Here is a 22,974-nt window from a genome sequence, read left to right as displayed (position 1 = left end):
TTATTTGACCGTTAAAATAGAACCTGTCGGCACTGTTGAACTCCCGAATCACATTTAAAAAAAGATTAAAATCAAAGCAGTAAAACCAGAGACATCTTTTTTTATTCCACTCATCCTTATCGAAACTTGGTAAATGGACTTGGACTTGGATTTATTGCTAAATCCCCTATATGTCATGTGGTCTGCATGAAACTGGACTCGCTGGACTCGGTGGTAGAGAGGAGGACACTGGACAAGGACACTGGACATTGCCAGCCACCCCCTGCACACCGTCCTCAGCAGCTAGAGGAGCCTGTTCAGTGGAAGGCTGCTCCTGTCCAAGCGAGGACCAACAGGCTCAAGAAATCCTTTATCCCTCAGGCCATCACACTCTACAACTCCTCACTCGAGGGGAGGAGGAAATCAAGAGGACAGAAGGGAAGGAGTGGGAGCCACTCACTGTGCAGTTAATAATCTACTCTTACATACCTGGACACTTATCTTCTTCTTTTTTGTGCAATAACTTTATCCTTCACTTAAGTGCAATAATTTAACCGTACTGCTCATTTCTGTCATATACAGTCATAAAAATTTTAACTTATACATTTCCTCTACATTTAACTGATCTGATTTAACTTTCTGTGAATTTTATTTTACCTGTATTCTTACATCTACCTAAGAGTTTATTGCTTACTGTTCATTTTTTTTAATACTTTCTGTATTTATCTACTAAGGGTTTACTGGTTATCCTTTACTGTATTTTTTATACCTCCCTTCTGTTTTTTTGTAAGCTGCTGGAATCTTAATTTCCTTGCAGGAGTCATCCCAAAGGATCAATAAAGAGAAGTCTAATTCGAATGTCCTTGGCTTAATTTGGCATTGCAGCTAGTGTGATCCAATCGCAAGACGGTCTTTATTTGAAGCAGTGAAGCTATCCTTCATTAGTTCTGAATAAAGGACCATAGCTGTGATTGCATCCAAACTCAAGCTATACTGTTTGTCCCTGCAGATACTATGCTGCGTTGAAAACCATGGAGCAGCTGGAGAAGGTCTTCATTCCCAGGTAGGATTTGTCACTTAAAATAAGCGGTGACTCTGATTTAGAGAAAAAAGCCATGTTGCAATGTTAAAATCTGCTTATGCTGACTGTCTCAAACAATACATCACTAAAGTTACGTTTTAGTATTTTTTTAAATTCTATTTTACAAAACTTGTTGACCAGGTTTTATGGGTGTGACTTCACCTTTCAAATCTATACAATGAAATAATTGAACATCAGTTCATATCTATTGTCATTACCGTTCATACATACTTCATTTAGCTTTCAAAGCGCACCAGATGGATGCATTTAACTATAAAAAGTGCACAATTCTCACAAAATCCTGTGAGTAACACTGCTTATACAAATCTATATTTTTGCAGACTTCTTATATAGATCTGAAAAGTTTGTTTGTGGAACAAGTTATAAGGGTTAGGGTGAACTTGTAATATAGATATGTAATAGAGATAAACAATATACGTATTCCGATGTGTTTATTAATATATAGTTTGATAGATATCAAAATTCGATAGACTGTAACTATCTAACTTCCTGCTCTAAAAAGGCTGGGCAGTGTGTACACTTCTGATGTAGTTAGATGAGGAATATTAGCAGACAGAAAGGTTGTCAGGTCAATGATGCATGGGACTGAAACTAAACAGTGAAGTGGTTGGCAATAAAACCAAAGCACTGCGCTAAAGAGGCTTAAAAGTTCTTCTCACTGATTATTGTTACGCTCCATACATCTGTCTCTCTCTCTCTCTCTCTCTCCCCCCCCCCCCATTTAGACACAAATGCACACACACACACACACACACAGACACACACCGTACTGCAGCGGAGTGACAGCCTGTCTATCAACAAACACTTTTACAGCGCCTTGAATATTTAAGGTGGAGTGTGTAAGTTGACGTTATGAATAATAAGGGCCACCTTAAATCAAACTACAACTATTCTGTATTTCTCATTTAGAGGAAGTAAATACTGTATCACTGAACAGCTGATCACAGGCGATAGAAACCCATTCAGAATGATACGTCACCTCTTGAGTCCCTCTCCTTTTTTGTAATAGAAACACGGCGAGTGAAAGGCCATTTGAGAGGCCTTGCCCTGGAACTTTCCGGGAGGCCACTCTACAGGGCTAATGGAAACACGCCTAATGTTGTAATGTTGCCTGGGTAGTAGTAGATAGACTGATTTTGTTGATTTGCCAGCTGTTGTATTACATTCTTACATTCTTTTTCATAAAATTTCACAATGCTGGTTAGATAGTCCTTTTATAGAGGAGTTAACTGTGCTGCTTCTGCTGTGTCTCTTGCAGGGTGAGTCAGTACAGGTTCTGTCAGATTATGGCTGAAAACCTGCCCAGACTAAGAGAGGAGATCAAGGAGATCTCCATGTCAGACCTCAAGGACTTCCTGGAGAGCATCAGAAAACACTCTGACAAGGTTGGAGAGACTGCCATGAGACAGGTATGAGTGTTTGTATTTTAACAATTCCTGTGATAGATGTGTAAAGCTGTTTACCAGCTTATAGGGGTGTGTGTTTGGGGGTTGATTTTCCTCCAGGCACAGCAGCACCGGGCCTTTAACAGTGCAGTAGCCAAGCAGGCCAGTATTGGCCACTACATCAAGCCTGTGTACTTCCTCAATGGACAAACACACACTCACAACGGACTGCTGATGGATGATGACACAGGAGATGAGGAAGAAACAGATGAAGAGGTAAAGCAGGAGCTACACTTTTTTTTTAACCATGTGTTGATATAGACAAACAGGCTGCATCATGAGGGGAACTAAGCCGTTATCATTCCAAGGGTGTCACATATTGCCATTGTGTGAAAGGTTAATAGAAAAGGCAGGTAAAGTTTAGTTTTTTGTCATATAATTCTAATGGCTTTCTCAGTTTTGCGTCTCTGTCTTCGTTGCTGGTTTTCATTGGTTACTGTATTCAGTACTGGGAAATGTAGAGAAATGTAGAAAATGCTAAAGAAATATTTTTTTTCTGATAGGTTCTTACAGCTCAGGACTTGGTGGACTTCTCACCTGTCTACCGGTGTTTACACATTTACACTGTGCTGGTAGGTGTCTCTCTGTCACACACACACACACACACACACACACACACACACACACACACACACACACACACACACACACACACACACACACACACAAATATCCACAAAATGGGTTACTAGCACTGATGTGGTGTAGCAGCATTATAATTTCAGCATCTAGTAAGGATGCCCCCTGGGCGCCTCCCTAGGGAGGTGTTCCAGGCACGTCCAGCTAGGAGGAGGCCTCGGGGAAGACCCAGGACTAGGTGGAGAGATTATATCTCCACACTGGCCTGGGAACGCCTCGGGATCCCCCAGTTAGAGCTGGTTAATGTGGCCCGGGAAAGGGAAGTTTGGGGTCCCCTGCTAAAGCTGCTGCCCCCGCAACCCGACCCCAGATAAGCGGATGAAGATGAGATGAACTGAACATGAACATGATGAAAAAATGTACTAAATATTTCTGTAAGACCTCTGCTCTGTAATGATGACCTCACCGTAGCAGCAGAACAGTACCATCATATTGATTCAAGGCCTATTACTCTCTGTTCATTTTCATTTGATCACCTGCCATCAGCTTTGCAGTGCTATTGCTCAAAGAGTAGTATTGGATAATACTCTATACATTATTTTAATTTTTCCACAAAAGAACATGAGTGACACTTTCAGATTGAGCCTCCTTGGAGAAAGTTTACCTTTTTAAAAGATGCATTATTGAAGTGTCTCCTATGTATGTACTGCAATGTAATGTACCCATTTTGTTCAAAGAGCCATAGTTCCCTAAATCATACTCCAATATGCTATTACTATTCATATTATAAATATAAAGACCATCTGGCTTGTAACAGCAGAACTAATTCTGACCTGTTTGTCATTGTCAGTAACTTTTGGAGGGGTTAGTGAAATCTGTTTCTCTGTGTCTGCAGGGTGACCGAGAAACATTTGAGAACTACTACAGGAAACAGAGGAAAAAACAGGCTCGGCTCGTACTGCAACCTCAGTCTAACATGGTGAGCAACACACAAACAGGATTAGATAACATTTCAGCCAATAGATAATATAGGAGCAGTGTCATGAAACACAAGTGATGCATATTTATGGGATTCAAAGAACGTCTTTATCTCAGCCAGGTGTGAGCCTGGAGGGGAAGATGTGTGTGTGCATCTATCTGGATCCCTCAGCCTAATATTTTTGTGCACATTCCTTTAAGGATCTCTCATGGTTGCGGTGATTCACAATTTTTGACAAACCTATTTTATTGACTGCTCTGTTTTATATGTGATTACGTATTATCATGTGCCTGCTCACTCCTCACTCATCTTCAGGCCGGCAGGGGCTACGAGTAATCAATAACTGCTTCAGTAGCAAAAGGCCTTTCTGGCAATCAGCTTGACTAAAAACAAGTGTAACCTCTTCTGTTGCAGGACACATTTCGGCCTCACCTGCAGATTAATTTAATATCTTAAATGTTAACTTAAATCTTTCCACTGTAATTAAAAATGCACCTTTCTCTTTTCATCTTGCACCTTAAAATCCACATAGTATATTGTAATATAGTGTTTTAAATTTGTGATACTGTACTCTTATTGTAGTTTATATGTTGTATTTTATATTGTATTTTATATTTTGTATTTCTGATTGTATTATACGCTGCTACGATGACCTAATTTCCCCTCGGGGATAAATAAAGTTATCTATCTATCTATCCAATATGTTGTGATCAGCTAAAGTTATGAAATTAATAAATCCATATTTTTGTTAGCTTCGCCGCCATCTTGTCTGTAATGGAGCCAGCAGGGACAATTTAGTGAGATTCAACTCTTCTCTGTTTAGGAGAGCAGAGGGAGACACACCTGGTGTAGATCTGCACTCTACTGACTGTACTTTATTTATTAAATGTGTAATCAATACCAGGAAATAACATTCCTAACTTCACCTTTATTCTGCTGGGCAAAATGTTTTAAATTAAAAACCAACTCTGACCCAAGGACATGACAAAGATCATAGCCAATTTAGTTAATAAACAAATCTTGCAGCCATAAACAGACCCTGTAACAACGCATTCTGTAATAAAATGGCATGTATGTAATAACACCCGCAATTCTGAGCGCAGCTTGAGCGCAATATGAAATACATTTTTAAACATGTTGTAATAAATTGTTACATAATGTGGTAGTTATTATAAAATGGGGGGGTTGCACTTTTTTTTTTAAAGGAAAATGTAATAATGTGGTGCATTATTTAACAACCTAGGTCGTAGAGAGATGAAAAGTTGAACCCTTGAATATGTTTTCATGTACCGGCTTTCCAACGGTGTCGCCCCTGGTTGTCTTCGAACTTTCGTTCCCCAGAAATGTCACAGTTATCACAAATATAACAAAGAAAGTTTAAATTTACTCCAAATTTCTTATTCATGATAAAAAGATTTTCAGAAAAATGTAATTAGTATTTTAAAGTTAATGCGCAGTTTTCATCAATTATTAAAATGCAGTGGCTGAACAGAGATACATTTAAATCAAATCAATATTGGGTGTGACCACCCTTTGCCTTCTAAACAGCATCAATTATTTTAGGTAGAGACTCTGCTCGTAAAGTCGTTCCTAACATCTTGGAGAACTAACCACAGATCTTCTGTGGATGTAGGCTTCCTCAAATCCTTCTGTCTCTTCATGTGATCCCAGACACACTGGATGATGTTGAGATCAGAGTTCTATGGGGCCATATTTTCACTTTCAGGACTTCTTGTTCTTCTTTACGCTGAAGACAGTTCCTAATGACATTGGTTGTATATTTGGGGTTGTTGTCCTGCTGCAGAATACATTTGAGGCCAATCCCACGCCTCCCTGATGGTACTATATGATGGATAAGTATCTGCCTTTATTTCTCAGCATTGAGGACGCCATTAATCTTGACCAAATCTCCAACTCCATTTGCAGAAATGCAGCCCTGAACTTGCAATGAACCTCCACTGTGCTTTACTGTTACCTGTAGACACTCATTATTGTGGCAAAAAACTGCCTTCCGCTCCAGCCAAATATTTCAAATTTTGACTCATCAGTCCAGAGACCCTGCTGACATTTTTCTGTACCCCAGTTCCTATGTTTTCGTGCATAGTTGAGTCTCCTTGTTTCCTCGTCAGAAGTTTTGCTTTTTGGCTGCAACTCTTCCATGAAACCCACTTCTGGCCAGACTCTTCGGAACAGTAGATGGGTGTACCTTGGTCCCACTGGTTTGTGCTAGTTCCGAGTTGATGGAACTGCTGGACATCTTCCAGTATTGAAGGGAAATAAGTTTCCTTGGCTGACCACTACGATCCTACGTGTTGCCTGTTTCTGTGTTCTTATTAAAAATAGCTTGAAAAGCACACCTTGAAACCCGAGTCTGCTTTGAAATCTTGTTTGGCGAGAATTTGCTGATGCAGTAGAACCACCTTGTGTCTTGTTGCTGTGCTCAGCCTTGCCATGGTGTATGACCTGTGACATGAAACTGCCTGTATGTTTCAGGAGGTGGTGGTAGGGGCCGTAGGCACTGATTAGCACTCTTTCGTCATTCTGCCCCAGCTGCAACTTCTATCGTAGTTTACCATTACCCTGTATGTCTGTGTGAATGAATGGAACCTGGACTCTGTAAAGCACCTTGGGTACTGAGAAAGGCGCTATATAAATCCATTCCATTATTATTATCACCTCAATAGCCTAAAACCTTAGCACAGTAGTGTGTGTATATATATATATATATATATATATATAGGCCATACACAGTACGGCCAGAGGTCCCATGTATTCCCTCAATAGAGCACAGCAAGCTGCAGGCCAACCTCTTAATGAGTGTGTATGTGTAACCGAGGGGCGCTCCGAAAATTGCCCTCAAACGCAAGACCAGCTTTCCTCGCATCGGAAGCGGCTCGGCTCAGCTCGGTTTACACGGAGATGAGAGATAAGATAAACCTTTCCAATGCAGTTGATGTTTTTAGTTGATTATATTGCAGAAAATGCATTATAAGCTACTCATTGACCACACAATTGTATTCATAGGATGAAAATAATGAATTAATAAAATCAATAAAAAATGTATTAATTTTAATGTTGAGCAAGAGGGGTGGTGCCCTAGCGCCTCCTTCAAATAACTTCTTCTGATAAAAAGCATGGAACGCCGGGCACAACCAAAGTACAACTCCAGTAGAATGTGCTGCTGTTGACATGTTGCTACATGGGGAGCGTACCTATGTTTCCCGGAACAAAGGACCCTTTTTTTAAAAAAAAGGTCTGATCTTCCCGGCTTTTCACAGAAAGGTTGCGATGTTACTTAGTCTGTTATTTTTTCTACAATCAATGCAAGAGGTATGAAGTTGAGACAATATCGCTTTACCGGTATATTATATATTATTTAGATGTTGACCTGCGAGCTCTATCTTATAAGGCTGCTGCTGCTCTCTGAGCCTCCAAGCCGTGGTTAGCTGCTCAGTCCCGCCCCTTTGTGATCTCCCACCCAAGCTACGCATCACAACAACCATTTTAACAAAAACATGGCGGACACAATGCAGGAGAGTGAGCTGTTGGTTACAAAAAAAGTATTTCGGTTTGATGATTCAAGACAAACAGCAAAGCGACGTGATTTGCATGAAAAAGGTAACAACAAAAGGCATCACTTTAGGGAGACATCCATTCTTCAACACCAGAAGGCTGCTAAACATCATATCACGACTGATATGTGTCATTTAGAATAAGATTGCTCTTCTGAACCCAGTCCCCACTGTATCACCTAAAAATGCATGGGTAAAGGATTAGGAGGTAGACATTACTGAGGTCTAGTGGAGGGACATTTTAAAACTTGTTCACTCATCCTCGATTTGTGCCAGGCACGGCCTTTTAGGCAAGGCAAGGCAAGGCAGCTTTATTTGCATAGAACTTTTCATACACAAGGCAGACTCAAAGTGCTTCACAGCACAACATGTCACGAATTCAAATGCATTACAGGAAGACAAAGAGAATAAAAACATAGACAATAATCAAAACAGTGCGGACGTTAAAAGTGCGAAGATTTAGCAGAAAGCTAAGGTGAACATAAAAGTTTTCAGTCTAGTTTTAAAAGTGGTCAGAGTGGGTGAAAGTCTCAAATCTTCAGGAAGTTTATTCCAGCTGTTTGTTGCATAATGACTGAAAGATGCTTTCCCTTGATTTGAGTTTACTCTGCGAACCACTAACAGATTGGTCTCAGAGGATCTTAGTGATCTAGAAGGCTTATGTAGTGGGAGCATATCAGTGATATACCTCGGCCCTAGACCATGAAGTGATTTATATGTGAGCAGGAGGATTTTGAAATCAATTCTCTGACGTACAGGAAGCCAGTGTAATGATTTAAGAATTGGTGTAATGTGCTCACATTTTTTGGTCTTTGTTAGAACTCTAGCAGCAGCGTTCTGAACAAGCTGTAGCTGCCTGACAGTTTTTTTGGGAAGACCTGCAAGGAGACCGTTACAGTAGTCTAGCCTACTGGTTATAAAGGCATGGACAAGTTTTTCTAAGTCTTGAGCCGACATGAGCCCTCTAAGTCTTGTTACATTTTTAAGGTGATAGTAGGCCGATTTTGTTACTGATTTGATGTGACTGTCGAAATGTAAATCAGAATCCATAATAACCCCAAGATTTCTGGCTTTATTTGAGGTTTTCAGGGACAGTGATTGAAGGTGTTGGATGACTTTAGACCTTTCTTTCTTAGCACCAAAAACAATTATCTCAGTTTTATCCTCATTTAGTTGAAGGAAATTTTGGCACATCCAGTGTTTGACCTGCTCAATGCACTGGCACAGTAGATCTATGGGGCGATAGTCATTTGGTGATAGCGCTACATAGATTTGGGTGTCATCGGCTTAGCAATGGTGGTCAATGTTATTTTTTTGCATGATTTGTCCTAGTGGGAGCATATAGATATTAAATAAAGTCGGCCCCAAGATTGAACCTTGGGGGACTCCACACGTTACGTTGGTTTGTTCTGATACAAAGTCGCCAATGGAAACAAAATAGTTCCTATCTTGTAGATATGACTTGAACCAGTTTAGGACTGTGCCTGAGAGTCCCACCCAGTTTTCCAACCTGTCCAAAAGTATTGAGTGGTCGACAGTGTCAAATGCAGCACTGAGGTCCAATAGCATTAGTACTGAAGTTTTGCCAGAGTCTGTGTTAAGACGGATGTCATTTATAACTTTAATAAGGGCCGTCTCGTTGCTATGAAAAGGTCTAAATCCTGACTGGAGGTTGTTGTGGCAGCCAGTAGAAGCCAAGAAGTGAGTTAGTTGTTGGAGTACAACTTTCTCAATTATTTTACTTATGAATGGTAGATTTGAAATTGGTCTGTAGTTGTTGATAATAGAGGCATCTAGGCTCCGCTTTTTTAGAAGAGGTTTAATGACTGCAGTTTTGAAGGCCTTTGGGAAATTGCCCGATTGAATAGAGTTATTAACTATTTGCAATACGTCTGTTGATAGGCAGTCAAAAACATTCTTAAAGAAGTTGATAGGTAAAGCATCGAGACAGCAGGTGGTTGGCTTTAGATCGGTCACTGTTTCCACTAGAGTTTTAGAGTCTATGGCATTAAAGCTTGCCATCATTGCTGTGTTTTTTTGGCCTAAACGGGGTGGTGATCCAACTTTTTTGTTTGAGATATTGATGGCACGTCTGATGCCTTCAATTTTATCAGTATAAAAGAATGCAAACTCATTGCATTTCTGTGTGGAATGGAGTTCGGCTGGTATTTGTGTTGGGGGGTTGGTCAGTCTGTCGACGGTTGCAAATAGGGTTTTGGCCTTATTAGTGTTGCTGTTTATGATATTGGACACATTGTTACAACAGCAGCTTTTCTCCAGGGTGCCTTTTGCTTACCAGAAATCGTTTTAACTGTAACCGGTGCAATGACATCTATGATATTCACAATTTTGGAATTAAAGTTGTTTACAAGATCATCAGCATGGCATGGGTTTAGAGGTGGTAGCGAGGAGATGGCATTTTTAAAGAGTACATTAGCATGTTCATTGATGTAGCGCTTTTTGACATTCTTTGATTCTGTTTGTGTCTCCGGAATTAAAGAAATATTAAAGAAAACACAGAAGTGATCAGACAATGAAAGATCAGTCACAAGAACATCAGAAACATTGAGACCTTTTGTGATAATCAGGTCCAGGGTGTGTCCTTTACAATGAGTAGCCTCTTTCACATGTTGAGACAGGTCAAATGTATCTAAAATAGTAAAAAGTTCCTTTGCACCCTTGCCATTCGAATCGTCAATATGAAAATTAAAGTCACCAGTTATAACTAGGCAGTCAAAGTCAGTGGAGATACTAGACAATAATTCGGTAAAATCATCGAAAAAATTTGCTGAGTATTTAGGTGGCCTGTAAATAATTAACAGAAGAATTTTGGGAGAGCATTTCAACACAGCACACAGGTATTCGAATGATGTAAAATCACCAAGTGACATCTGTTTCCCCTGAAATATGTTTTTAAATATAGCAGCAACCCCTCCCCCCCTTTTCCCAGATCTACATACATCAATAAAGTTATAGTTGGGGGGTGCTGTCTCGATCAGAATGCTTGCACTGTTATTTTGCTCCAGCCATGTTTCAGTTAAAAACATAAAATCAAGTTTGGAAGTAGTAATAAAATCGTTGACTAAAAATGATTTGTTATTCAGAGACCTAACATTGAGCAGACCCATCCTGATGGTGTTATTGACAGGCTTCGATGTTGACTTTGATTTGGAGAGGATAGGAATGAGATTGTTTAGGTTAGCAGGGTGTCTACGTTTCCCAATGTTCACTCTCTTGGTAGTCACAACAGGAATGTAGAAGGTGCCAAGCTTTGACGTAGGCAGCCTTGGGCCCAGCTGATAATGTGGTCTACTGCTGAACCCTGTTTTGTATCAATAATATTCAGGACTGCTGTCAGGGCGGGGCGGGGGTGGCCATGAGGGGGGGGGGGGGGGAGTGGGCAGCGTCAGAGCTGGAATGAACTACTGGAGGTGGACGTTGAGGGAGTAGAGGGGGTTTACGTAAGAGGGGCGGAGTAGGGCTGAGGGTTTGTGAAGCACGCCTTCGTGGAGGTGGGGGGGGGGGAGGTGGGAGGGAGGTGCCACTGAGATGACGCTGAGTGGGGGATAGCTGAGGTCGGTCAAGGGGAGTAAAAATAGGAGTAGGGCGGGGAGTGGGTGGGGGTAGCTCCCGGAACTCCAAAGGGGATAAGGGGGGAGAAAGGCTAACTTGAGGAAGGGAGAAGGATGGAGACCTGGATTTAGGCTTGGGGGGTGTGGGGGAGGGATCTTCACGCCCATTTGAAATGAAAGGGGAGGTAGAGGGGGATGGACACGTCTCCTCTTTGCTCCGGTGTCTCTCATGGTCAGCGCTCTCCTTTTGCAATGGCGGTCCTCCTTCGACGTTCATGATAAGCTGTGTTGTGTCTGTCTTTTCCGTTGGTTCCTCTTGTCTGTTGTCCTTGGCAGTGATGATAGATGGATGACGCAGGAAGTAAGACATGTTGGTCATGAAAAGCTTTACTCCCAGCTTATTTAGACAAAGTCCGTCTGCCTTAAAAAGATGCCTGCGGTCCCAGAAAAAGCTAAAATTGTCAATAAAATGCATCGAACTAGCAAGAAAAACGCTGGAGAGCCACTCATTCAGCGAGTAAAGTCGACTGAATCTCTCAGCTCCTCTCCTGATCGGGGGTAGAGGACCACTGATAAACACCTCAGCATTCACAGCGCTGACTGTTTCAAAGAGTTTATTGAAGTGCTCTCTCAGCTCACTTGATTGTTGTTTTTCAATGTCATTAAAACCAATGTGCAGAATGATATTTTTCACATTTGGGTGTGCAGCCACAATATCCAGGATTCTTTTTTCCAAGTCAGACACCGTATCCTTCGGAAAGCAGAGTACTTTGGTGTTATTATTGCTTTTCATATCTTTTACAGAAAAGTCACCCACAATCAGATTTTCAGGCCCACTTGTTAGCTTTCTCGGTGGTTTTAAGTTAGCAGGTCTTACCCTTCTGCGTGGTGATGGTGGGTTATTCAGGCAATCAGAGGGGGATCCATTGTCCGACAACAGTGGAGCAAACCTGTTCTTTAGTTGAACACTTGCTTGCTGGGGAAGTTTCTTGGTACTTTTCCTCTTCTCAGCTGTCCGCTGCTGTGTCCTCCGTGGCAGGGGAGTTGATGAAGCGCTATGCCTGGATAGAGATGGTAGCGCAGGCCAACCGGTCAGATCAGAGATATCGGGGCGCTGGGTCCTCCCGGTTATCCGCTCTCCCTTGTCGCAGGGAGGTGGTCTTCTCTTTGGCTTTGCCCCAAGTGTGTTCCAGGGAGGATTATCGCTGGTAGATTTATTACCCTGTACAGGGACCTCCCGTTTCCTCGTAGCTTCATCGTTGCTAGTTTGCTGGGTTCTGGCATGCCCCTGTCCACTGTTTTCAGTCAGTGCTAGGGTGGTATTGTTGTCACAATATCCATTCACTTCTATAAATACTTCTAACCGATTAATTTTTGTTTCCAGCAGCAAAATCTTCTGTAGTAGTTTGTGGTAATCTTCCATAGAGAAGGGAGGCATCTTCTGGTGATTACCTTTAGCACTGTAGCACAGGCTCAGGCTTATCTTGAATGGTAGGCCTCCCTGCCTAGCGTTGAGGAAGTCGTAAAAATATTGAAAAATGCCTCTGTTATCTAAAAGAAATATAATCCCACTGGTTTTGTAAGTATCCAGGAGCTGTTGCTCTTTGTTTCTTATTGAGGAGAAGCAAATAGTAGCAGATAGTAGCAAAAAATGCAAGCAAAGGCGAGAGCAAGCAGAAAAGCGTCCGCACTGTAGCAAAGCAGGAAGCATCCAGTTTACAGTGGAAGGTGCTTGATTTGATTTGATTTGATTTGATTTATTAAATTGTATCACAAATGTCTTACGCATGGAAAGACATAAAATACAATTGAGGATAAAAAACACAATACGATCCAGGACCTATTTCCATTGTGGTCCTTACAAAAAACATCGGGACAAGACAAGATAAGACACTGCCCTAAAAAGTAAAAGCGCTTAATTCCAATTTTGACTTAAAGCCACAATGTGTAGAATTTGAAAAGTTATGTCTTTGTTGCCTCCTAGCGGTAGTATTGAAAATACACCATGGCAAACAGCAATCTACCACATCATGTGGTACTTCATTAGCCCCTCTCCCAGCCTGTCCGTTGCAGGGCTGTTGCAAGTTTATTATTCCCTGCTTCTATTGTTTGCCACCATAATTATTATCATTTTCATATTCTGTCACCTTAGCTGTGCTTGTTTCTACTATTCTGTTGTATTAACTGCCTTAACATATACGTCATATTCACATTACTATAAATATTATAGTTACTGTTAGGCTTTGCTTGCATCTCTGGAAGTGTGTCTGTCTGTCTCTCTCTGTCCATCTGTGTGTCTTTTCTCTCTTTCTCTCTCCTTTTCTTCCTCCCCAACCGGTCAAGACAAATGGCCGTCCTCCACAGAGCTGGGTCTGTCTGACGTTCCTGCCTGTTATAGGGAAGGTTTTCGTTGCCACTGTACTCTACAGAGGAATTGTTGGGTCTATGTAAATCATAAATAAGTCATTGAGTGTGGTCTTTACCAACTCTGTAAAGTGTCCTGAGATAACTTTTGTTATGATTTGACACTATAAATAAAATTGAATTGAATTGAATTGAACTGTCTGGGTGAAAGGTACAGAGGGACAACAGCCCTGTACCGCCGTGTGTGAACAGGACAGCTGGCAGTGCAGAACTTCACGCAGTTGTGGTGTGCAAGTCCACCTACAGGAGAGTCAAAAAGTGACAAGGCAGCATTTAGAGTAGCCTAGTTCATGACATAGTTATTAATAAGTTACACACACATTGCATGGGATAGTCCACCCTCCTTTCCCCTCTCTCTCCTTCTCTCTCTTCGTCTCTCAAACAAACACATTTGCAGGGTGCCATAGTGCTGCAGTTCATCTCTGTCCTTCTCTCTGCTGACAGTTGCGTTAATATAATACATAAAGTTGGCAGTTAGTGGGTCAGATCAGGTTCAAGTGGCTGCATACTGGTGCAGATCAACTCACACACTACATGCTAACGCCGATTTGGCTTCAGGAATGCTAGCTGCTTCACACTGCCCTTGCTTGATTCTGTGTAAATGAACAAAGCCGGTGTTGCGGCATACTTTCATTACGCTGCTATTGCAGAAAGGGGCTATTGAGTTCTACCAGGACAACCTACAATAACTTATGCTTATGATATCAAATAAGCTGAATGATGATGAAAGTTAAAGTAAGCTGCAAATATTATACTGTATACTGTTTTGGATGTTAGAATTTCACTGAACACATCTGCAATGCATCACAATGCAAAAACAACCCTTGTTCACAAATGCAATACCATGTGATAACCACTGTGCTAATTGCATATAATAATAATGTTATGCATTCCTTTACTGTGTGTAAACCTTTATATGGTATTTGTGTGTCCAGCATGAGACTGTGGAAGGCTACAGAAGATACTTCAATCAGATTGTAGGGTAAGATGTTCCTCATATTTTCACTCCATTTTCACAGTACACACTTTTATCTTAAAGATTACATTCTGCTGACCTTAAAACTGTTTCACTAGTTTGTCTTATCAACTTAGGGTCAGACTGTTCTGGTGGTTTCAATGTGAACATAAATAAAAGTATTGAGATGTATGTGTTTTCTGTATGGGTCAGGTTCTTTGTTGTGGAGGACCATATCCTCCACGCCACGCGGGGGCTGGTGACCAGAGCTTTCACTGATGAACTGTGGAACATGGCCCTATCAAAGATCATCGCTGTACTCCGCACACACTCTGTAGGCACACACACACAACCCCCCCCCCCCCACACACACACACACACACACACACACACACACACACACACAGAGGCTGTTTAGAGTTGATAGAGATGATAGAGATAATAGAGCCTGCTGTGGATCTATTTATCGTGGAATTTAACTTTCATTCACTGGCGGGTACACACAACACTGTCAGCGTACCCACACGCACACTAATGATGTAACTCTCAAGAGAAAAGGTCAAAACACACATACATATTCTGCCAAAGAGGAGTTCATTGGGGCCTTAACGAGAAGCAGTTTGCAACAATAACAGTAGATTAAGAAGGCATATTTCTGACCGCTGGGCTCCAGTTATTTGTAGATGACCCATAGGATTATGCTAACAGGCCAGAGAAAGGGCCGCACAGCGTGGGGGGAAGAAGACTAACAAAGGCCCTGGTCTCCCCCCTGGCCCCCTAGCCCCTCTGCTTGGCCATGACACAGGCGGCCCCACACTGCCAGGGTCCTGCCCTCACAACCACAGGGACCCTGTGACCCATACTCCCCTCAAATGCATTTTATTGTACAGTTGACCCTGGGTTAACCTACATATGACCAATAAAACTTGAAACTTGGTAGCAAGTCTTTCACAAACCAGTCCATAAGCAAGTCCTTGTAACTGAGTATGAAAAATAATAAAAGGTCATACATTTAGTTCTCACAATATTTTGATAAACAAATCCCTCACACACTTCCACCAGTTCATTAATACAACGGATGAAAAGAGTGAACATTGTGCACAGAGACTCCAAAGTGGTGACATACACACCTGCCACTGCTCTGTTGTCCAGTCTCCAGCTGATTGTTGGTGTGTGTACGAGTGTGTCTGAGTAAACAAAGAGGCAGGCTGCTGCTGCTTTATGTCAAACCTCAGGTTGTGTTAATTTAGTCTGTTGATTTACACACTCCGGTGTTTGGCAGGAATCTTGTTCCAGTATTATGGGACTCAACTGTGCTGCTTTCAGAGTCATAAACCACTCTGCATTCAAGAAAAATGGACAGACTTTGATGGTGTTTATTAACATTTGGCTAAGCCCCTCCCCCTTAGTGACTGTTGCTATGCCTGTAAAGCTTTCTATTCCAGCACGTGATGCACACAGTTACAATCGTAACTGTGGAAGATTTGTCTCTTGAAATCACAGTAATTTCTAACAATAAACCAAAATCCGAAATCACAACTTTGTTCACCAGAGCAGTAAATTAAATACACATAATTTTTGCTTCATCACTCACAGGTAAACGATCATACAGCTCTATTTTGTATATCTATTGCTATATCGGGCATAGCTTTCTTAGAATTTGGACAGTAAATGTAATGCTCTATCAGGGTTACCACACATCCTGGAAAATCTGGGAAAACTAATTTCCAGTCATGGAAAACTAATTCCCAGTCATGGAAAACGCATATAAAATTATAGAAAAAAAATCAAATGTCCTGGAAAATTATTTCAGCATTCTATTCTATTTTTCTAAAGATGAGAATGAACTACTAGGCTATCTATGAGAGCTCATCAAAACATACATCAAACATTTCCATCTGAAAGCACTATGTTCAGTATCATATTAATGTTCAAATCGTAGTTTATGGACCATAGTAATTTGAATAGGCTGTTATGTTGTTGAAACGCTGTGAACAGTCACATTGCATGGTAGCACATGCAGGTTGGATGAAATTACAACTTAAGTGGCCGAAACTCAGAAAAATGTCATATAAATACAGTCATGTAATCCTTCAGATGTAAATATTAGACAGTAGACTGCACAAAGAGTGGGAACCCTGTCTATTAATTAAATGATGCATGATCCCAGACAGGGGATTACTACTTTACTACAGACGGTAGTAAATCATTTCACAAAGTCTATGGTACGATTTTGATCCAGTTAAAAGTTCTGTGATTGATATAAGACAATATCAAATGACCATTTAACACTATATATATATGGATATATACTTCATGAATTTAACAATACGATTCTTTACAATTCTCATGAACTCATTAATTTATAATTCACAGATTGTCAGATAATTTTGCCCCACATGCAACCAATTAAGATGTGTGATTTTCCCAGTCATACTGTGTTGACCCAGACCTGGTCCTGGAGCTGAAGAACCTCATAGTCATCTTCGCTGACACACTACAGGTTGGTTCAGAGCTGGTCTTGATTTGAACATATTTTGACTCTGAAGGGTGCAGCAGCTGCGATGAATACACTTGATTTTCTGTGTGTGTGTGATGTCTGTGTACGTGTGTACAGGGTTATGGTTTCCCAGTCAACCGACTGTTTGACCTGCTGTTCGAAGTCAGAGACCAGTACAATGAAACTCTGCTGAAGAAGTGGGCACTGGTTTTCAGGTGGGCTTTGCTGATGTTTGTGACTGTATTTCTGTCCTTCATTATACATGTGAGGTATTTACTTGGGATTAAGGCTGCCACTCACTACTATTTTTCTATCGATTAATCTATCGGATATTTTATTGATTTATCGATAAATCAAAATGATTCGTTTTCCTCCCAAAAATCGAATTATTGTTTAATTTATGTTAATTTGATTTTGACAAACTTTGTCATTGTTTAATGCAATAAAAGCAAAATGTAAACAAATGTTTACAGATTAAAATGCAAAACTGTAGGTTCAAACTAGCAACATGATGAAAAAGAAATAAAATATCAAAAGAGGGCTTATTTCATTTTTGGCGAAGCTAACCCATTCTAGCACCACACCAAACTCTCTTCTCAAATGTAACAATTTAAAATTTCATAAATATTTTTGTAATTTCTTTTTAAATAAATACATTTTTTATTTACTTTTTAAAGCCCACATAATCCACTCATTCACATTGGCATAAATCAGATATTAGAAATCCAGTATGTCACTGCTTTAAAGCTGCTTCCTTGGGGCGGCAGTAGCTCAGTCCATAGGTGACTTGGCTGGGAAACGGAGGGTCGCCGATTCGAGTCCCTGTGTGGACCATGAATGGAGCATGGACTGGTGGCAAGGCACCTAACCCCCAACTGCTCGGGGCGGCGGTCACTGGCAGCCCCCTCGCTCTAACAAAAATAAATTGTATGTATCTAAATGTATTGTATTGTACATGTATTGTACATGTATTGTATGTATGTATCTAAATTGCATGTATATAGGTCCTGTCTGTGCATGTGTGTGTGTAACATGAAAACAATAATTAGTCCCCCGTTGCGGGACTAATAAAGCAATTCTTCTTCTTCCTGTTACTCCTGTTATTAACTTACTTCATCTGTCAGCACTCCCAATGTTCTGTTCACTTCACCCATCTCTCCTCTTCTCTTCTCTGCTCTCTGTGTAGAGTGATAACCACACTCCACTCCATATCTCCATGACAACACTGAGGGGGTTGAATTTTTTGTACCAAGCTAGTTTTTCTTTTAATGGAGGTTAAGGCTTTTTTCCCTCCCCCCAGCGTCACATCGATGCAGAATAGGCTTGTTGGAAGGCATCAGCAAGAGACAGCTGTTTTTGAACTGACGGTGTTACCTGCTCAGTCCTGCTTCCAGACACTGATCCTGGGTGGTGGCGCTGCAAATTGTTACCATTTGCATAGACAACACATGAAGCAATGCTTCAGACAGTTATTTTTCCGTTGATTCTTTTCGTTCCCTCATCACTGTATTCAACAACAAAACCGAAATGTCCTCAAACCACAGATTTGTAAGAAGACGGTGCTTCTTCAAACTCCTACCTCACTGCTCTGTTCACCATGTTGAAGTGTGTGAAATCTGACTCCAGTGTTGTAATGACTCCAACTTGCTCACAGTGATCTGATATTTACTAGGCAGGGAGGCGCTTTCCAATCCATGTGTTCACCTTCTGCATTCAAGTGCTCCTCTTAAGCTTCGACAGGGCCAATTCAGAGAAATACAAAGCATGGAAACATGAAATGACATGAAATTTTATTGCAGAACCGAAAATACCTCCTTTCTCAAGTGCGTATTGAACCGTTGGGGGCGTTACATATGGTTCATTATTATATTGAGAACCGTGGCATCCCTGGTATTCACAGTTGTTTGCCGGTTCAATCCCCGGGACCGGCAGGATAAAAATGGGTGGGGAAGTGAAGAAGCAGCGCTTGTCTTTCCCTCATTTGCCTTGCCCTTGAGCAAGGCCCATAACCCCCAAACCGCTTAAGTGGAGCTGCTCAGTGGCCAGCAGAGCAGACTGCTGTTGTACTAGGCAGCTTCCAAGTGTGAATAGGTGGCTCAGAAAGTTTCAAGGCACGCTCTCTCAAATGACTGCTCACTGTTCACTGTTTTTGTAATGTTTACATTGCAAAAAAAGGCCAGAGAGGGATTCACAAGACTCCGGAGGTATCACTTTGAATGGGTTTCAATCGCCGGTGATCAACTGATCAGTGATACAGCAATGCACCGCTCTCCCTCAAAGTGAGAAGACAGTACAGAATAGTTCGATTAAACTTGGCCCGTATGATTCACAACGTCAACTTATATATAAGCAACATGAAAGAAAACACCCTACCTAAAAATTCTAGACGCTGTAAAAGAGTTTGTTGACAGACAGCCTGTCACCCCACTGCAGTAGCCTACTGTGTGTGTGTGTGTCTCGAAGGGCCGCCCTAGCAACTTACATGCAAATTAGGGGTGTTTCGGCGAGATAGACCCGCTTCATTGCGGGTATTCGACCATAGTGGAAACGCAGTGTGTCACTGTGTGAATGTGTTTAGGCCGTTTCTGAAGAAGAGAGCATTGCTCTCAGTGTTCTCCCCCTGAATAAATAAAGGACCAAAACTCCAGCAACACTATTAAGAACAATGTTATCATTGGATTAATGTGTTGACCCTAATGGAGGCCACAAGTCCAAACTCGTGTTGCTGGTGATTTTACCCTTTAAGGAATGAGCATTTAGTCCATTTAGTCTGTTACAAGATTGTTTCTCAAACTTCATCACTATAAGAGCTCTCCATTGCTGATTCAGCTTTAAATTGCTTTCCACCCTAAGGGTCTACTCCCACCAGATGATCCATGCCTTGATTTAGCATGATTTGCTAACCCTCTCCTTCACCGTGTTTTGTCCAATTGGTTTTGAATATTTTCATCCGACCAAATCTGCAGTAAACACTCCACCTCCACATCAGACCACTGTGAAACTGGGCGGCATCTTTTGAAATGTCAATGCCTGTGCTCGTGCTTGTGCATGTTTGAATGCTCTTGCTCGTACATGTGCAATTGTACTTTGAACTTACAGACTGGGATTTGCTCTGTGATTCACATGGAGAGGACCTTGATGATCTCACGGACTGCATAACAGGGTACATCAATTTCTGTTTGGACAGCGTGGCTCCCACAGTGACTGTACGCTGTTTCCCCAACAACAAGCCGTGGGTCACCAGAGACATCAAGGTCCTGCTGAATGAGAAGAAGAGGGCCTTCAGAGATGGGGACAGAGAGCGGATGAGGCAGGTCCAGAGGGAGCTTAAGGATAGGATTCAACAGGGCAAAGACACCTACAGGAGGAAGCTGGAGCACAAACTCCAGCAGAACAATTTAAAGGACGTATGGAGCAGAATGAGGAGCATCACTGTCCATAAACCATCTGGTAGCCAGACCAGTAGGAGGGGGTACTGAACGTGCCAATGAGCTGAATCTGTTCATCAACAGATTTGATGAAAGGGCTCTGGACCACCCCCCCACGGCTCCTCCACAACCATATACCTCCAAACCTCCATCCCTGCTGACACCCCCCCCCCCTCAGTTCCCTCCTGATTTTGCCCTACCTGTCCCCCCCCCCGCCATCACCTCTCTCCACCCCCACCAACACACACAGCAGACAGACCTTCAAGGCAGAGCAAGTGAGGAAGGAGCTGTGCAGACTCCGCCCAGGCAAGGCAGCAGGTCCCGACGGTGTCAGCCCGAGGGTCCTCAAAGCATGTGCGACCCAGCTGTGTGGAGTCCTGCACTACACCTTCAACCTCAACCTCAGCCTGAGTTTTGAGAAGGTCCCTGTGCTGTTGAAGACATCCTGCCTGGTACCAGTACCAAAGACGGTGCGTCCCAGCGCCTCCGAAGACTACAGACCGGTGGCGCTGACGTCGCACCTGATGAAGTCCGTGGAGAGGCTGGTCCTTTCATTCTTCGGCCCCTTGTCAGCTCATCACTGGACCCTCTACAGTTTGCCTACCAGCCGAAACTATGTGTGGAGGACGCTATCATCTTCCTGCTCCACCGTGCCTGCGCCCACCTGGACAGACCGGGAACCACAGTGAGAATCTTGTTCATGGACTTCTCCAGTGCGTTGAATACCATCCTGCCTGCTCTGCTGGGACGTAAGCTGACGTGATGCAGGTGGACCCTCCCCTGGTTACCTGGATTACGGATTACTAGACGGGTCGACCACAGTATGTCAGACTGCAGGACGGAGTGTCTGACACTGTGGTCAGCAGCACTGGAGCTCCACAGGGAACTGTTCTTTCCCCCTTTCTGTTCACCCTGTACACCTCAGACTTTCAGCTCCTCTCTGAGTCCTGCCACCTGCAGAAGTTTGCTGACGATTCTGCAATTGTTGGCTATGTCAGTGAGGGGAAGGAGGAGGAGTACAGGGGCGTTGTGGACTCATTCGTCAACTGGTGTGCAGCTTATCATCTGATTCTAAACGCCACCAAGACTAAGGAGCTAGTGGTGGATTTCCACAGGAGTAAATCTGCCCCCACACCCATCTACATCAACGGTGTGAATGTGGATGTTGTCCAGGATTACAAATACCTTGGAGTATACCTGGATAACAAACTGGACTGGTCCAAGAACACTGAGGCTGTTTACAAGAAGGGCCAGAGTCGTCTCTATTTCCTAGGGAGGCTCCGGTCATTCAATGTATGTAACACCATGCTGAGGATGTTCTACCAGTCAGTGGTAGCCAGTGCCATCTTCTTTGCTGTTGTGTGCTGGGGCAGCAGGCTGAGGGCAGCAGACACCAAGAGAATCAGTAAGATCATCAGGAAGGCTGGCTCCGTCCTGGGGGGCAAACTGGACTCTTTGGTGGCGGTGTCAGAGAGGAGGATGCTGTCTAAACTGCACAGCATCCTGGACAACAACTCTCACCCTCTCCACCATCTGCTGACCTCTAGCAGAAGCACCTTCAGCCACAGACTCATTCTCCCCTGGTGTAACACTGAACGCCGGAGAAAGTCTTTTCTTCCGGTAGCCATCAAACTGTACAATTCATCTACAGGTCAGGTAAGGAACAGTGGAGACACTGTATCCTGAGAAAATGTCACTTTGTCACTTTATATCATCAACACTTTATTCAGTTGTACTGTCACTTATTTCAGTAAGAAATGCTGCTACACTTTACTGTACTTTACTGTAAATTACTTCAGTAAGAAAGGCTGCTACACTCCACTGTCACTTTATATCACCACTACATCACTTCATTTAGTGGTACTGTAACTTACTGCTGCTACACTTACTGTGCTTTACTGTAACTTAGTTCTGTAGGAAATGCATTTTTAACACTGTTATCACTTATCGCTCCTTACCACTTATTTAGTTTGTACTAATTTTATTTCAATATGCTGCTAAACTGCACAGTGCGTATTACGCTACTACGCTTAACCACAATGTCTGTTGCACTCTGTCACACTAAGTTATTGTTTGATTTATTTTACGTTAGCTATATTTGTTTTTATGCTTATTGTCACTCTGATCCTTTTCCCACCTTTGTATTGAAACTGTTGCACAATAATTTCCCTCGGTATAAATAAAGCTTCTTGAATTGAATCTTGAATCTACTTTAATAAAGCCTACTTTTCTCAACCGAACCGCTGCTGGGAAGTGTGCTGTGCCTAGGCATGGTACAGTTGCACTCTCACTAGTCAAACAAACTAGACTTCAGTGCTTTGGCACTGTACCAGTGGTAAGTGTGAGTAAACACTAAGGGCGCACTCACACTGTCCATTCGTACCATGCCCCGTGCTTTAGGGGGATTGGGTGATTGTCCCCCCTCCCTCTTCCCCCGCG

General features: G+C 42.3%; 1 protein-coding gene across 10 annotated transcripts in view; it reads left to right on the top strand.

Moving 5' to 3' along the window:
* Nucleotides 1-22,974, top strand: part of exoc6 (exocyst complex component 6) — a gene marked incomplete at both ends in the record, with an annotated part of 109,144 nt that overhangs the window by 34,410 nt on the left and 51,760 nt on the right. For 9 of the 10 annotated variants that reach the window (XM_083933016.1, XM_083933014.1, XM_083933015.1 and 6 more), the window contains 9 exons: nucleotides 989-1,042; nucleotides 2,340-2,490; nucleotides 2,587-2,742; nucleotides 3,030-3,098; nucleotides 4,001-4,084; nucleotides 14,588-14,634; nucleotides 14,821-14,941; nucleotides 17,039-17,110; nucleotides 17,225-17,322. In XM_083933016.1, the coding sequence (XP_083789142.1) occupies nucleotides 989-1,042; nucleotides 2,340-2,490; nucleotides 2,587-2,742; nucleotides 3,030-3,098; nucleotides 4,001-4,084; nucleotides 14,588-14,634; nucleotides 14,821-14,941; nucleotides 17,039-17,110; nucleotides 17,225-17,322 (852 nt within the window). Of the gene's footprint in view, nucleotides 1-162; nucleotides 446-988; nucleotides 1,043-2,339; nucleotides 2,491-2,586; nucleotides 2,743-3,029; nucleotides 3,099-4,000; nucleotides 4,085-14,587; nucleotides 14,635-14,820; nucleotides 14,942-17,038; nucleotides 17,111-17,224; nucleotides 17,323-22,974 lie in introns of those variants that run through there. The other variant, XM_083933018.1, reaches the window with a different exon arrangement.

This window comes from Echiichthys vipera, assembly GCF_963691815.1.
Source record: "Echiichthys vipera genome assembly, chromosome: 18".
Lineage (NCBI taxonomy): Eukaryota > Metazoa > Chordata > Actinopteri > Perciformes > Trachinidae > Echiichthys > Echiichthys vipera.
The sequence above is the reverse complement of the archived record's forward strand: the minus strand, read 5'-3'. Positions and strand labels throughout refer to the sequence as shown.